Source organism: Nicotiana attenuata, chromosome 11 (assembly GCF_001879085.1).
Source record: "Nicotiana attenuata strain UT chromosome 11, NIATTr2, whole genome shotgun sequence".
NCBI classification, from domain to species: domain Eukaryota; kingdom Viridiplantae; phylum Streptophyta; class Magnoliopsida; order Solanales; family Solanaceae; genus Nicotiana; species Nicotiana attenuata.
The window spans coordinates 53,626,565-53,642,946 of NC_031999.1; the positions used below are offsets into that span (position 1 = coordinate 53,626,565).

Consider the following 16,382-nt stretch of genomic DNA (forward strand, 5'->3'; position numbering starts at 1 on the left):
ACACATAACGCAAACAAAACAATACATGCATATAAAGAGATGACAAATGCAATCATCTAGATGGACATCAGTTTAAACAAGTTGGGAGTAGCTTAACTTCCAGGCTCATATCGCCTACAAACACAGAAACCAAGTCTGTAGGGGATGTGGCTACAGCATCATGACTTTAGACAGTCTCTTTTAAGTAAAACGAGGAAACACGAAGTCCAGACAGAAGTATAAATGTCAATAGATCTGTGTCTTAACAAAAGCAACATTCTTCTGGTAGAAGAAATGCAAGATTTCACTGATGCAGTGACCCGTGGATGTGAAGAAGCTTTGCGGTTTTCCACTGAATTTCTATAACCAATTCTTACAGAAGATATGATAGGAATACACCTAATATTTTACTTGTGAGGTTCACTCACATGCAGCTTTCAGTTACCTTTCTGAGACTTAGAGCCCGTTTGGCCAAGTAGTCAAAAACTGCTTATTTTGAAAATTGCTTTGGTTCAAAAGTGCTTTTTGAAAAATTACTTTTGCAAAATAGTAGTTTGTGTTTGGCCAATTCGTTTGAGTAGTGCTTTTTGCAAGCTCATTGCGTTTGGCCAATCTTTTAAAAAAGCACTTTTAAGTATCAAATTACGAAAAGGGACAGTAAAGGTTCAATTTGCGATTAGTATTATTTAGAAAAGAAAAATAAATTTAAACATTTCTTAGAAAAGAATTCCATTAAAATATAAAATGTAAAGTAAAAATATAAATTAAAAATTCTCATTAATATAATATAGTTATTCCTAAACAATAATATTGAGTGTTTAGTATTACTTATTATTTACATGATAATTTAAATATGTCAAAATACATCATTTAATATAAATTTAAAATCTACTCTTAGGAATAGGAGAAAGAGAATAAAAATATAATTAAAATAAAAAAGAGAATAAATGTATAGCAGAAATTAAAAAAAAAGGAAAAGAAAAATTAAATTAATGAGGGATAATTTAAAAAAATATAAATTTATTGTAAGGTTATTTTTGTCTTGAATAAATTAACTTTCTGCTTCTGCTTCTACTTTTTGGAAGAAGCTAGAATTTTTAGCTTCTCCCCAGAAGCAGAAAAACTGCTTCTGCTCAAAAGTACTTTTTCATTTTGGCCAAACACCTTAAATTTTTTAAAAAGTGCTTTTTTGACCAAAAAAAAGTACTTTTGGCCTCCTAGAAGCTTGGCCAAACAGGCTCTTAGTCCACTCGAATATCATCGCTGCATTTTTTTCTTTTTATTTATTTTTTAAACTAACCAATTTTTTAATTACTTCCTTTTCTTCTTATTTTATATATAAATTAATATTGACAATTTTGATGTAACTTTTTAATAATTGTATTGATTAGAAGATGATGATAATAACTAAATTTAGCAAGATTATTGCAAGGAGATCAAAATAGAATCTCTATTCTTCTTTATATTTGGTTAATGACATAACGAATATATTATAACTAATATATAAGACCTTGCAATCGTAAGAATTTAATATTTTAAATTTTAGAAAAGTCAATAGTCAATATTAAAAATTTAGTATGAATTTTTACTTTGAGTATCCAAGAAATTTTGGCTCTATACAATCAAAAATCACTAAGAAAAGAACACATCTTTTCAATAAATACTGTATTAAAACATTGTTTTCAAGGCAATACCTAAATTACTACAATGCATATTTCATTAGATGAAAAGGATTTTGTTTTTCCGCTAAAAAAGAAACTAATATTATAATTAAAAAAGTTCATTACAAAATTTGAAGTCAAGAAAAATAAGAACTAGCTACAAAATTCGTCTCATAGCTAATACAATATTTTTTTAATAATCTATCGCTAATATGTGACTTAATTTTACTTATCCATAATTTTGATACATAATTTATCTTTCGCAATTTTCTTTAATTATTTTTTGTTGACATGTCTAGAATATACAGCATCCAAATTATTACTTTTGTACGGAGTTAAAATAAATGAAGGGCATACATGATAAATCTCTGAGCTTTCAAAATTAACTAGATTACTTTCATGCTTTGCTAGGTCATCAATTATTTTGTTGACTGAATAGGATCAATATGCGTCATTTCAAGAGCTTATATTTTATAAATTTTCATTTTTAACTTAAACATACTGTTCAATAAATATTGTTATAATTTCTAAAAATAATATTTTTTTATATAGGGTACACGCGTATCGCGCGTATCCTAAAACTAGTGTGTGTGTGTGTTTGTGTGTGTGTGTATATATATATATATATATATATATATATATATATATATATATATATATATATATTAAATTTAGACTTTTTACTTTACTATAATGGGATGATTTATAGCCAGACAAATGTTTATAACTTGTTTCAAACTATAAATTTTAATGTTTTTAACTTCATATCCAGTAAGATACTATAGATAAATTGTAACAGAGAGAATAAAATTTAGGACGTTAGTCATGGCGAAACAATGACTATTGGTCAATAGGACATTTCATGTGGACCTACGAAATTTCTGACCAATAAGAGTCGGTCAAAAAAATTCTACAATATAAATTTACTAATAAATATGCAAAAATGGCTATAATCAAAAATCCATATTGCATGACCTAAAAACGCCATAAAATGCACTCAGAAGTCATGTCAAAGCAATGAGTATTGGTCACTAGGTCGTTTTCTATTGACCTATGAAATTTCAGGTCAATCGTAGTCCGTCCAAAAAAAATTATAAAATTAGCATGTACTAATGCGCATGAAAAAGTAGATATAATTATATATTCATATTGCATTACCTTGAAACACCATAAAATAAACTCAAAAGTCATGGCGAAGCAATGGGTATTAGTCACTAGGTCGTTTCTTATGGATCTATAAAATTTCAGGCTAATCGGAATCCGCCAATTTTTTTATTATAAAATTAACATATACTAATACACATGAAAAATAGATATAAATACATATTTTGTGTTGCATGATTATGAAATGCCATAAAATGAACCCCAAAAGTCATGGCAAAAAAATTCTACAAAATTAGTATGTACTAATACACACTAAAAAGTGAATATAATCACAAATTCGTGTTGCATGATCATAATACGCCATAAAATAAACCCAAAAGTTATGACGAACCAATAAGTATCGATTACTAGGTCGTTTCCTATGGACCTATAAAATTTCAGGCCAATTGGAGTCTGTCAATTTTTTTTACAAATCAGCATATACTTAGGGGTGTTCATGGTTCGGTTTGGATCGGTTTTCCCTTAAAAGAAACCAAACCAAGTAAGCCGATTTTTCAAATATTAGAACCAAACCAAACCAATTAAGTTGGTTTTTTCTCGATTCGGTTTATGTCGGGTTTTATCGTTTTTTCCATTTTTTCGGTTATTTGTCGGTTTTTTCTTAAATATAAGACATACACTACCAAACTAGGGGTGTTCATGGTTCGGTTTAGATCGATTTTTCCCTTAAAAGAAACCAAACCAAGTAAGTCGGTTTTTCAAATATTAAAATCAAACCAAACCAATTAAGTCGATTTTTTCTCGATTCGATTTATGTCGGGTTTTGTTGGTTTTTCGGTTATTTATCATTTTTTTCTTAAATATAAGACATACACTACCAAACACATATTCCGGTGATCACATTTTCAACGTAACACTATCAAATCAATTGCCCTTTGAGAAATCTATTATTTACCAAGATATATTGATGATAATTAAATCAAATAGTGATGAATAATTTAAGGACTCAATTAAAAATATATTATTTTTAACACGAAATGGATTCGTACACTTAACAAAAGAAAACTACCAATCAAACTAGAATGTACAGGTAAAGAACTATACTAAAAGTGCAAACCATTAACATTTACCATTACATTTTTTTTTTAAATTTTGTATAAAAAAAAAATATATANGAAATATCTACTCCTATAGTCGGTTTGGTTCGATTTTTTTCTGATTAAAACCAAAACCAAACCAAATTTGATCGGTTTTTTAAATTCAAAACCAAAACCAAACCAAAAAGTATTGGTTTTTTTTGGTTGGTTTGGTTTGGTTTTCGGTTTGGTTCGATTTTTTGGGTTTTTATGAACACCCCTACATATACTATTACACATGAAAAAGTGGATCTAATCACTAATTCGGGTTGCATGATCCCGAAATACCAAAAAACAAACCCAAAATGCTAAAAAGCGACGTTAGTCATGACTAAGCAATGAGTATTGGCCAAAAGGATATTTCTTGTAGATCTACAAAATTTCATACCAATCAGAGTCCGTTAATTTTTTTATATAATTAGCATATACTAATACGTACAAAAAACTGGATATAATTACAAATTCGTATGCAGGACCATGAAACACCATATAATAAACCCGAAAGCCATAGCGAAGCGATGAGTATTGCTCACTAGACTGTTTCCTACGGACCTACAAAATCTCAGCCAATCGGAGTCTGTCAATTTTTTTTTTACAATATCAGCATGTACTAATATACATGAAAAAGTAGATATAATTATAAATTTATATTGCATGACCCGAAACCCAAAAAAATGAACCAAAAATGCCAAAAAAATAAATTTAGTCATGGAAAAACAGTGCATATTAGTCACTAGGCCATTTCCTATGGACCTAAGAAATTTCAGACTAATTGGAGTCTATCAAAAAAAAAAAATCTACAAAATGTACATATACTAATACACACAGAAGTGGACATAATCACAAATTCGTAATGCATGATGATGCAACCCCATAAAATGAACCTGAAAGTCATGGCGAAACGATGAGTATTGGTCACTAGGTCATTTTCTATGGACCTACAAAATTTCAGGCCAATCGGAATCCATCAATAAAATTTTACAATATTGGCATATCTAATACACAGAAAAGTAAACATAATTATAAATTCATGTTGCATGACCCCAAAACACCAAAAAATAAACCCGAAAGTCATGGAGAAGTGATGAGTGTAAGTCACTAGGTCGTTTCCTATGAGCCTACGAAACTTCATGCCAATCAGAGTCTATTTTTTTACAAAATCAGTATGTACTAATACACACGAAAAAGTAAATAAAATTATAAATTCATGTTGTATGACCTCGAAATACCAAAAAGTGAACCTGAGGTCATGGCAAAGCAATGAGTACTGGTCACTAAGTCGTTTCCTACGGACCTCTAAATTTTCAGGCTAATTGTAGTCTGTTAATTTTTTTTGTAGAAAGTCACCATGTATTAACACACGAAAAATGGAAACAATCGCAAATTTGTATTGCATGATCCTCAAAATACCAAAAAAAAATAATCCAAAAGTTATAGAGAAGCAATGAATATTGGTCACTAGGGCGTTTCTACGACTTACAAAAATTCAGACTAATCGCAGTCCGTCAATTTTTTTTTACAAACTATCATATACTAATACATATGAAAAAGTGGATATAATCACAAATTTGTATTGCATGACCCTGAAATACCATAAAATAAACTCAAAATTCATGGCAAAGAAATGAGTATTGGTCACTAGGTAGTTTTCTATGGACCTACGAAATTTCAGGTCAATCGTAGCCCGTCAAAAAATTTCTATAAAATAAGCATGTACAAATACACATGAAAAAGTAGATATAGTCATATATTCATGTTGCATGTCCCCGAAAAACCATAAAATAAAGCCGAAAGTCATAGAGAAGCAATGAGTATTGGTCACTAGGTCCTTTTCTATGGAGCTACGAAAATTCTGGCTAATTGGAGTTTCTAGAAAACATTCTACAAAATCAGCATGTACAAATACAAATGAAAAAGTGGATATAATCATAACTTCGTGTTGCATGACCCAAAATACCAAAAAATAAACTTGAAAGTCATGGCAAAGCAATGAGTATTAGTAACCTGGCGATTTTCTATGGACCTACGAAAATTTAGACCAATTAGAGTCCGTCAAAAAAATTTACAAAATCATCATGTACTAATACAAACAAAAAAGTGGATATAATAAAAAATTTATATTGCATGAACTTAAAACACCAAAAAGCAAACTCGAAGGTCATAGCGAAGCAATTAGTGTTGGTCACTAGGCCGTTTTCGGGCCTACAAAAATTTAGGCAATTCGTAGTGTGTCGATTTTTTTTTACAAAACCAGCATGCACTAATACACACGAAAAAAGTGAATATAATCACAAATTCGTGTTACATGATCCCAAACACCAAAAAATAAGTTTAAAAGTCATGACGAAGGGAAGAGTATTGGTCGCTAGGCGGCTTCCTATGGATTTACAAAAATTTAGGCAGATCGGAGTATGTCAAGAAAACTCTACAAAATCAGCATGTACTAATACACATGAAAAAGAGGATATCATTACAAATTCGTGTTGCATGACCGTAAAATATCAAAAAAGAAACTAGAAAGTCATGGCGAAACAATGAGTATTGGTCACTAGGCCATTTCTAATGGACCTACGAAATTTCAGACCAATCGGAGTATGCCAATTTTCTTTACAAAATCAACATATATTAATTCATATTAAAAAGTGGATATAATCATAAATTCATATTGCATGATCCTTGGATGCCATAAATAAACCCGAATAATATGGCGAAGCAATGCACATTGATCACTAACCGTTTCCTATGGGCCTACGAAAATTCTGGCCAATCGGAGTCCGTCAATTTTTTTTAATAAAATTATCATATACTAATACAAATGAAAAGTGGATATAATCAAAAATTCATGTGGCATGAACTAAAAACACCAAAAGCAAACTCGAAAGGCATAGTGAAGCCATGAGTATTGGTTATTAGGCCGTTTTTTATGGACCTACAAAAATTCAGGCCAATCATAGTCTCTCGAATTTTTTTTTTTTAAAAAAAATTAGCTTGTACTAATACACACCAAAAAAGGGGATATAATCACAAACTCAGCATGCTTTCTAATTTTTCGTGTGTTAATGTCCATACAATCTTCATGAATTCGGGCGACGGCTTCGAATCGCCTAATATTTTGTGGGCCCATCTGAAACGACGTAATGAACCATTGTTATTGGTTCTCCATGACCATTACTCGTTTTTAGCTTTTTAAGGCAATCAAATAGGAATGCAATATGATTTCCGATTTTTCGAATGCTATTGTCCACGCTATTTTTATGAATTCAAGCGACCGACCTCGAATCGCCTAAAATTATATGGGCCCATCAGAAATGAACTAATGAACCAGTCATTACCTCGCCGTGGCCGTTCCTCTTTTTTGGCATTTTAAGGCCATAAAACAGAAATTCAGCACGATTACCGATTTTTAGTGGGCTAATGCCACACCTTCATAATGACTTCGAGCAACCGGCCCCGAATCGCCTAAAATTTTGTGGTCCCATGAGAAACGACCTAATGAACATTAGTCATTGCTTCTCCATGATTGTTCCTCATTTTTTGGCATTTTAGGGCCATAAACCAGGAATTCAACAAGATTTCCACTTTTTCGTCTGCTAATGTCTACGCCATCTTTATGAATTCGGGCGACCGACCCCAAATCGCCTAAAATTTTGTGGGCCCATCAGCAACCTGATGAATCATAGTCATTGTCTGTCCATGACCATTCCTCGTTTTTGGCGTTTTAAGGCTATAAAACAGGAATTCTGCACGATTCTGATTTTTTGTGTGCTAATTTCCACGCCATCTTCATGAATTCGGGCGACGGGCCCTAAATCGCCTAAAATATTGTGGGATCATAAAAAATGACCTAATGAGTAATAGTCATTGCCTCGCCATGACTGTTTCTCGTTTTTGGCGTTTTAGGGTCATAAAACGGGAATTCAGCACGATTTTTGATTTTTCGTGTGCTAATGTCCACGCCATCTTCATGAATTCGGGCAATCGGCCCCGAATTGCCTAAAATTTTATGGTCCCATCAAAAGCGGCCTAATGAGCATTATTCATTGCTTCTCATGAACATTGCTTATATTTTTTGTCTTTTGGGGCTATAAAATAGGAATTCGGTAAGGTTTTTAATTTTTCGTGTGCTAATATCCATGCCATCTTAATGAATTCGTACGACCGGTGCCTAAAATTTTATGGGCCCATAGGAAATCGCCTTTCCATCACTGTTCCTTATTTTTTGGCGTTTCAGGGCCATAAAACTAGAATTCCGCCTGATTCACAGATTTTCGTGTGCTATCTGCATGGGCCCGGGCGACCGGACCCCGATAGCTTAAAATTTTATCGGCCCGTCAAAAACGACCTAAGAAACAATAGTCATTTTCTAGCCATGACCATTCTCGTTTTTTGCGTTTAAGAGCCATAAAACTAGAATTATGCCCGATTCTCATATTTTCGTGTGCTGTAGTCCATGCCATCTACATGAGGCCAGGCGACTGGACCCCGCCTAAAATTTTTCCGGCCCATGAAAAATGACCTAAGGAACAATAGTCATCGCCTCTCCATGACCGTTCCTCATTTTTTGGCATTTTAGGGCTATAAAACTAGAATTCCGTCCGATTCCCAGATTTTCGTGTGTTATACCCACGTCATCTGCATGGGCCCGAGCGCTCGGACCCTTAAATTTTGTCGGTACATAAAAAGCAACCTAAAAGAACAATAGTCATTGTCTCACCATGACCATTCCTCGTTTTTAGCATATTAGGGCCATAAACCTGGAAGTACGCCCCATTCCTAGACTTTCGTGTGCTATAGCCCACGCCATCTGCATGGGGCCGGGCGACTGGACCCGGATCGCCTAAATTTTAGCCGGCCCATCAAAACGGCCTAAGGAACAATAGTCATCACCTTGCCATGACTGTTCCTCGTTTTTTGGCGTTTTAGGGACATAGAACTGGAATTCCGTCCAATTCCCAGATTTTCATATGCTAGCCCACGCCATTTGTATGAGCCCGGCGACCGGACCCCGATAACCTAAAATTTTGTCGGCCCATCAAAAACAACCTGAGGAACAATAGTTATTGCCTTGCCATGATCGTACCTCATTTTTTGGCGTTTTAGGGCCATAAAACTGGAATTCCGTCCGATTCCCAATTTTTTGTGTGCTATAGCCCATACCATCTGCATTAGCCCAGGTGAACAGATCCGGATCATCTTAAATTTTGTCAGCGCATCAAAAACTAAGGGGCAATAGTCATCGCCTCGCCATGACCGTTCCTCGTGTTTTGGCGTTTTAGGGTCATAAAACTGGAATTTCGCCTGATTCTCATATTTTCGTTTGCTATAACCCACGCCATCTGCATGGACCCAGGAGACTGGACCCGGATCGTCTAAAATTTTGCCGGTCCATTAAAAAAGACCTAAGGAACAATAGTCATCGCCTCTCCATTACCCTTCTCATTTTTGGCGTTTTAGGGCCATAAACATGATTCCTAGATTTTCGTGTATGATAGCCCACGCCATCAGCATGGGCCCAAGCGACCAGACCCCAATCACCTAAAATTTTGCCGCCCATCAAAAGCGACCTATGAAACAATAGTCATCACCTTGTCATGACAGTTCCTCATTTTTTGGCGTGTTAGGGCCATGAAACTGAAAATTCGCCCGATTAATAGATTTTCGTGTGCTATAGTCCACAGCATCTGCATGGGCCCGAGCGATCAGACCTCGATCACCTACAATTTTGTCGTCCCATCAAAAACAACCTAAGGAACAATATTCATAGCCTCGCCACGATCGTTGCTCATGTTTTGGCGTTTTAGGGTCATAAAACTAGAATTCCTCCCGATTCCTAGATTTTCGTGTGCTATAGCCCACGCCATCTGCATGGGCTCGGGAGACTAGACCCCGATCGCCTAAAATATTGCCGGCCTATCAATTACGATCTAAGGAAAAATAGTCAACGCCTCGCCATGACGGTTCCTCGAGTTTGGTGTTTTAGGGCCATAAAACTGAAATTCCGCTAAATTCCTAGATTTTCATGTATTATAACCCATGCCATTTGCATGGGCCAGGCCATCGGACCCCGATCACCTAAAATTTTGTCGACTCATCAACAATGACCTAAGGAACAATAGTCATCGCCTCACCATGACCGTTCCTCGTTTTTTAGCATTTTAGGACCAAAAAAAAAGGAATCTCGCCCGATTTCCAGATTTTTGAGTGCTATAGCCCATGCCATCTACATTCGAAAATCTGGAAATCGGGCGTAATTCCAGTTTTATGGCCCTAAAATGCTAAAAGGAGGAATGGTCACGGCGAGGCAATTATTATTGTTCCTTAGGTCGTTTTTGATGGGCCGATAAAATTTTAGGCGATCGCGGTCCGATCGCCCGGGCCCATGCAGATGTCGTGGGCTATAGTAATTGAAAATCTGGTAATCGGGCGGAATTTTAGTTTTCTGGCCCTAAAATACCAAAAAATGAGGAACAATCATGGCGAGGTGATGAATATTATTCCTTAGGTCATTTTTGATGGGTCGGCAAAATTTTAGGCAATCGAGGTCCGGTCGCCCGGGCCCATGCAGATGGCGTGGGCTATAACACAAGAAATTCTGTGAATCAGGCAGAATTCCTGTTTTATGGCCCTAACACGCCGAAAAATGAGGAACGATCATGGCGATGCGATGAATATTGTTTGTTAGGTCATTTTTGATGGGCTGGCAAAATTCTAGGTGATTGGGGTCCGGTCGCCCGGACCCATGTAGATGGCGTGGGCTCTATAGCACACGAAAATCTTAAAATCGGGCGGAATTCTAGTCTTATGGACCTAAAACACTAAAAAGAGGAACGGTCATGGCGAGGCGATGACTATTGTTCCTTAGGTCATTTTTTTATGGGCCGGAAAATTTTTAGGTTATTTGGGTCCGGTCGCCTGATCGCTGCCAACTCCACACTACTATAAAGTAAGAAGAGAGGTTCGCAATAGCTTTTACCCGATATGAGGTTCGGGATCGAATTCCTCAGAGAGCTAGAAATTGGAGCTGGGTATCTATCTAGACTAGAGTCGTGCAATTGTTCTAAATGTCACTTCCAACATTTTTGGGTTTTTCAATTATAAACTACTATGATCAAACTACTAACTGAAACTAGATTATGCTACGAGATAATTGCTAAAGTTGTATCTAATGAGAAGAAGGGCACTAGGTTCGTGACATCACCTAGGTGGCTAATTTACGGGTAGATGTTACTAAGGTTCGATTGACATAATTGGGGCTTATTCTATAACCGTTGCACAATTTTACCCACTCTCACACCTCTCGGTAGAGAGAGTGATTTTGCCCACTTGACTCTCTCGAGACCAACTGGGTAGGCAAATTAGATCAAACAACTAGGGTTCAAGTAGGGTGATTACTCTCTCGAGATTTAACCCGTTAATTGGGACTATCATTTCTCATGAGTCCATCACAATTCCTTGTTGGGTCAATTTTGGAGACTTAGACTCTCTTTCTCAAGAAGAGTCAAATCCACAAAGCACAAATCAGTGTTTGCAACCACCAATTTATAGATTAAAACATAAAATCAACCCAATTAGCAAACACCCATAGTCAATCAAACCCTAGATGTCAACACCCATCAATTACCCACACTAGGGTTGAGCCACAACCCTAGCTAATGGGTTTAGCTACTCATGCTTGAAGGAGAAAATGAAGAAATAGATGAAGAACAAGACATATTAATTAAATACTAAATTAAAGTACAAGAATCTATCGTTAAATTGAAGCTAAGATGCCAAAAATGGCTACAAAATGAGTCTCACAAGCACAGCCCAAAGTCTGGAAATAACTGATGACCTAAAAATGGTAAAATGTTCTATTTATACTAAGCTGGAAAAACTGAACAAAAATACCCCTGCGGGGTCAGTGCGGGCCGCACAAAATGGACCGCGGCCGCACAAGGCTCTTGGATTTCAAAACTTGGCTCTCTGAAGTTGGGCTCCGCGGACCGCGACCGCGGAGGCAGCTAGCGCGGTCCGCACAAAGATGACCGCGGACCGCAAAGGCTTGGAATCTAGCAATTTCAACTCTCTGAATCTCTACTCCGCGGACCGCACAAAATGGTCGTGCGGCCGCGGAGCCTTCAGCGCGGACCGCACAATTTGTACAGCGGCCGCGTTGCCTGAAGCTTGTAAATGCCAACGCTCTGAATCTACCTAGTGCGGACCGCACAAAGTCGAATGCGGCCGCACTAGGCCTTTTTATCTTCAGTTTGTCTTGTCTAAGATACTTGAGCGGGTTTCACTCCCTTTTGAGCCGATCCTTGACATTTCGTCACTTTGTCGGTCAAACCTACAATCAAGCACACTTATGAGCCTTTTGGGACTATTTTGTAACAATTTATAACCAAAGCATAAGCAAGAAGGAGTATAATGGCAAAATCCCTAGTTATCATCGCCCGGGACCATACAGATGGCATAGGCTCACAAGAAAATCTAAGAATCGGGCGAAATTCTACTTTCATGGCCCTAAAACATAAAAAAACGAGGACCGGTAGGTCATGACTATTGTTCCTTAGGTCATTTTTGATGTGCCGACAAAATATTAGGCGATTAGGGTCCGGTCACCTGAGCTCATGCATATGGCGTGGGCAATAACACTCAAAAATTTGGGAAACAGGCGAAATTTCAGTTTTATGTCCCTAAAACGCGAAAAAAACGAGAAACGTTCATGGCGAGGCGATGACTATTGTTCCTTAGGTCATTTTTGAGGAGCCGATAAAATTTTAGGTGATCAAGGTCTGTTCGCCCGGGCCTATGCAAATGACATGGGCTATAGCAAACGAAAATCTAGGAATTATGATGCAAAAATACGAGGAAAGATCATGGCGAGGCGTTGACTATTATTCCTTAGGTTATTTTTGATGGGAAGGCAAAATTTTTGGTGATCGGGGTCAAGTCGTCCCGGCCCATGAGATGGCGTGGGCTATAGCACACAAAAATCAGGAAATCAGGTGGAATTTCAGTTTTATGGCCCTAAAAAGCCAAAAAATGAGGAACGATCATGGAGAGGCTATGACTATTGCTCCTTAAGTCACTTTTGATGGGCCGGCAAAATTTTATGGGCTATAGCACTCGTAAATCTGAGATACGGCAAAATTCCAGTTTTCTGTCCCTAAAACGCCAAAAAAATAAGGATCGGTCATGGCGAGGCGATAACTATTGTTCCTTAGGTCGTTTTTGATGGGCCAGCAAAATATTAGGCGATCGGGGTTCAGTCACCCGGGCCCATCCAGATGGCGTGGGCTATAGCACTCGAAAATTTGAGAATCGGTAGAATTCTAGTTTTATGGCTCTAAAATGCCAAAAAATGAGGAACGGTCACGGTGAGGCGATGACTATTGTTCCTTAGGTCGTTTTTGATTGGCCGGCAAAATTTAAGGCGATCAGGGTCCGGTCGATCGGGCCCATGCAGATGGCGTGGGCTATAGCACAAAAATATTTGGGAGTCAGGCGTAATTCCAGTTTTATTGCGCTACAATGCCAAAATATGAGGAACGGTCATGGTGAGGCGATGACTATTTTCTATAGGTCGTTTTTTATGTGCTGGCAAAATATTAGGCGATCGGGGTCTGGTCGCCCGGGCCCATGCAGATGGCGTGGGCAATAGCACACTAAAATTTGAGAATCGGGCGGAACTACAGTTTAATGGCCCTAAAAGCCAAAAAAATGAAAAACGGTCATGGCGAGATGATAACTATTGTTCCATATGTCATTTCTTGGGAGCCAACAAAATTTTAGGTGACAGGGTCTGGTCTCCCAGGCCTATGCAAATGGCATGGGCTATAGCACACGAAAATCTAGGAATCGTGCAAAATTCCAGTTTTATGGCCGTATAACGCCAAAATACGAGGAAAGATCATGGCGAGGCGTTGACTATTGTTCCATAGGTTATATTTGATGGTAAGGCAAAATTTTAGGCGATCGAGGTCTAGTCGCCCCGGCCCAGGCACATGGCGTGGGCTATAGCACACGAAAATCAGGGAATTGGGAGGAATTTTAGTTTTATGACCCTAAAACGCCAAAAAATGAGGAATGATCATAGCGAGGCGATGACTATTGCCGCTTAGGTCGTTTTTGATGGTCTGGCAAAATTTTATGGGCTATAGCACACGAAAATCTGGGAATCGAGCGTAATTCCAGTTATATGGCCCCAAAATGCTAAAAACGAGGAACGGTCATGGCGAGATGATGACTATTATTCCTTAGGTCATTTTCGATGGGCCAGGAAAATATTAAGCGATCGGGGTCCAGTCGCATGTGCCCATGCAGATGGCGTGGGCTATAGCACTTAAAAATTTGTGAATCGGGTGGAATTATGGTTTTATGTCTTTAAAACGCCAAAAATTAAGGAACGGTCATGGTGCGGTGATGACTATTGTTCCTTAGGTCATTTTGGTTTGGCCGGAAAAATTTCAGTCGATCAGGATCCGATCGACCGGGCCCATGCAGATGGCGTGGGCTATAGCACACGAAAATATGGGAGTCGGGCGTAATTCCAGTTTTATGGCAATAAAATGCAAAAAACAAAATGAGGAACGGTCATGGAGATGATGACTATTATTCCATAGGTCATTTTTGATGGGCCGGAAAAATATTAGGCGATCGGGGTCCGGTCGTCCGGGCCCATGCAGATGGCGAGGGCTATAGCACAAGAAAATCTAGGAATCGGGTGGAATTCCAGTTTTATGGTCCTAAAACACCAAAAAACAAGGAACGATCACGGCGAGGCATTGAATATTATTCCTTAGGTCTTTTTTGATGGGCCGGTAAAATATTAGGTGATCGGGGTCTAGTCGTCCGGGCCCATGCAAATGGCGTGGGCTATAGCGCACAAAAATTTGGAACTTGGAGGAATTTCAGCTTTATGGCCCTAAAACTCCAAAAAATAAGGAACGATCGTGGCGAGGCGATGCCTATTGTTCCTTAGGTTATTTTTGATGGGCCAACAAAATTTTAGGCGAATCGGGGTCTAGTTGACCAGGCTCATGCAGATGGCGTGGGCTATAGCACACGAAAATCTGGGAATCAGGCGTAATTCAAGTTTATGGCCCTAAAATGCTAAAAACGAGGAATGGTCATGGAGAGTCAATGGCTATTAATCCTTAGATCGTTTTTGATAAATCGAAAATAATTTAGGCGATCGGGGTCTGGTCGCCCGGGCCCAGGTAGATGGCGTGTGTAGCACACGAAAATCTGGGAATCAGGCAGAACTTTAGTTTTATAGCCCTAAAATGACAAAAATTAAGGAACAGTCATGGCCGATGACTGTTTTTCCGTAGGTCATTTTTGATGGGCCAACAAAATTTTAGGCGATCGTGGTCCGGTCGCTTGGACCTGTGACGACTCGGCCGGTCGTTTCATGAGTTACAAACCCGTTTCCCCCATTTTTGCTTCTTTATGTGTTGTTCAGTTGTATTTCATCATATCGTGTTGGTTGTTCAGTGTTCGGAATGGTCTTGGAGTGGAATGAGACACTTAGTCTCTAATTTAGGAGTTTAAGTGGAAAAAGTCAACCGGATGTTGACTTATGAGTAGAAGGTCTCGGATGTGAATTCCGATGGTTCGGATAGCTTCGTTAGGTGATTTTGGACTTAGGAGCGTGTTCGGAATGTAATTTGGAGGTCCGTGGTAGATTTAGGCTTGAATTGGCGAAATTGGAAATTTGGAGCTTTCCGGTCGCCAGTGGACATCTTGATATCGGGGTCGGAATGGAATTCCGGAAATTGGAGTAGGTCCGTTGTGTCATTTGTGACGTGTGTGCAAAATTTCAGGTCATTCAGATGAGGTTTGATAGGTTTTGTATCGTTTGCGGAATTTGGAAGTTTTGAAATCCTTAGGCTTGAATCCGAGGGTGATTTGGTGTTTCGATGTTGTTTTGAGTGTTCCGAAGGTTGGTATAAGTTTGAATGATGATATGTGACTTGTCGGTATGTTTGGTTGAGGTCCCGAGGGCCTTGGGTTGATTTCGGGAGGTTGACGGATCAAGGATTGGATTTGAGGAAGTGCTGAAGAATTCCTTCAGCTGTCATAACCGCACCTGCAGAGTGGGGACCGCAGGTGCGATGTCCGCAGGAGCGAGGAAGCAGCCGCAGATGCGGCCATAGGTGAGAAGGCCAGGAGCCGCAGATGCGGAAGAAGGGACGCACCTGTGTGACTGCAGGTGCGGGTAAGAGGTCGTAGATGCGGTTAAGGGAGAATAAGTGAAAACCGCAGATGCGGTTGGTTGGACCGAGAAGCGGTCCCGCAGGCGCGGGTAGTGGACCGCAGGTGCGTAAATCGCTGGGCAGAAAGTATAAAAGGCCATCTTCGCAAATTTCAGCCATTTATCCACCATTTTTGGACGAGTTAGAGCTTGGGGATTGCGATTTCAAGGGGGAATTAAGTGTTTTCAGTGAGGTAAGCTACTTGGGCCTTGTATCTTGTGTTTATGGCAATTATTCCATTGTTTAATCATGATTTGAGTGGG

General features: G+C 38.3%; 1 protein-coding gene across 1 annotated transcript in view; it reads left to right on the forward strand.

Annotated features, from left to right (window-relative positions):
• The window catches only part of LOC109234905 (RNA-directed DNA polymerase homolog), a 21,999-nt gene extending 5,929 nt beyond the window's left edge, over positions 1–16,070 (forward strand). The window contains exon 2 of the mRNA XM_019400946.1: positions 15,960–16,070. Coding sequence (XP_019256491.1) covers positions 15,960–16,070 — 111 coding nt within the window. The remainder of the gene's footprint in view (positions 1–15,959) is intronic.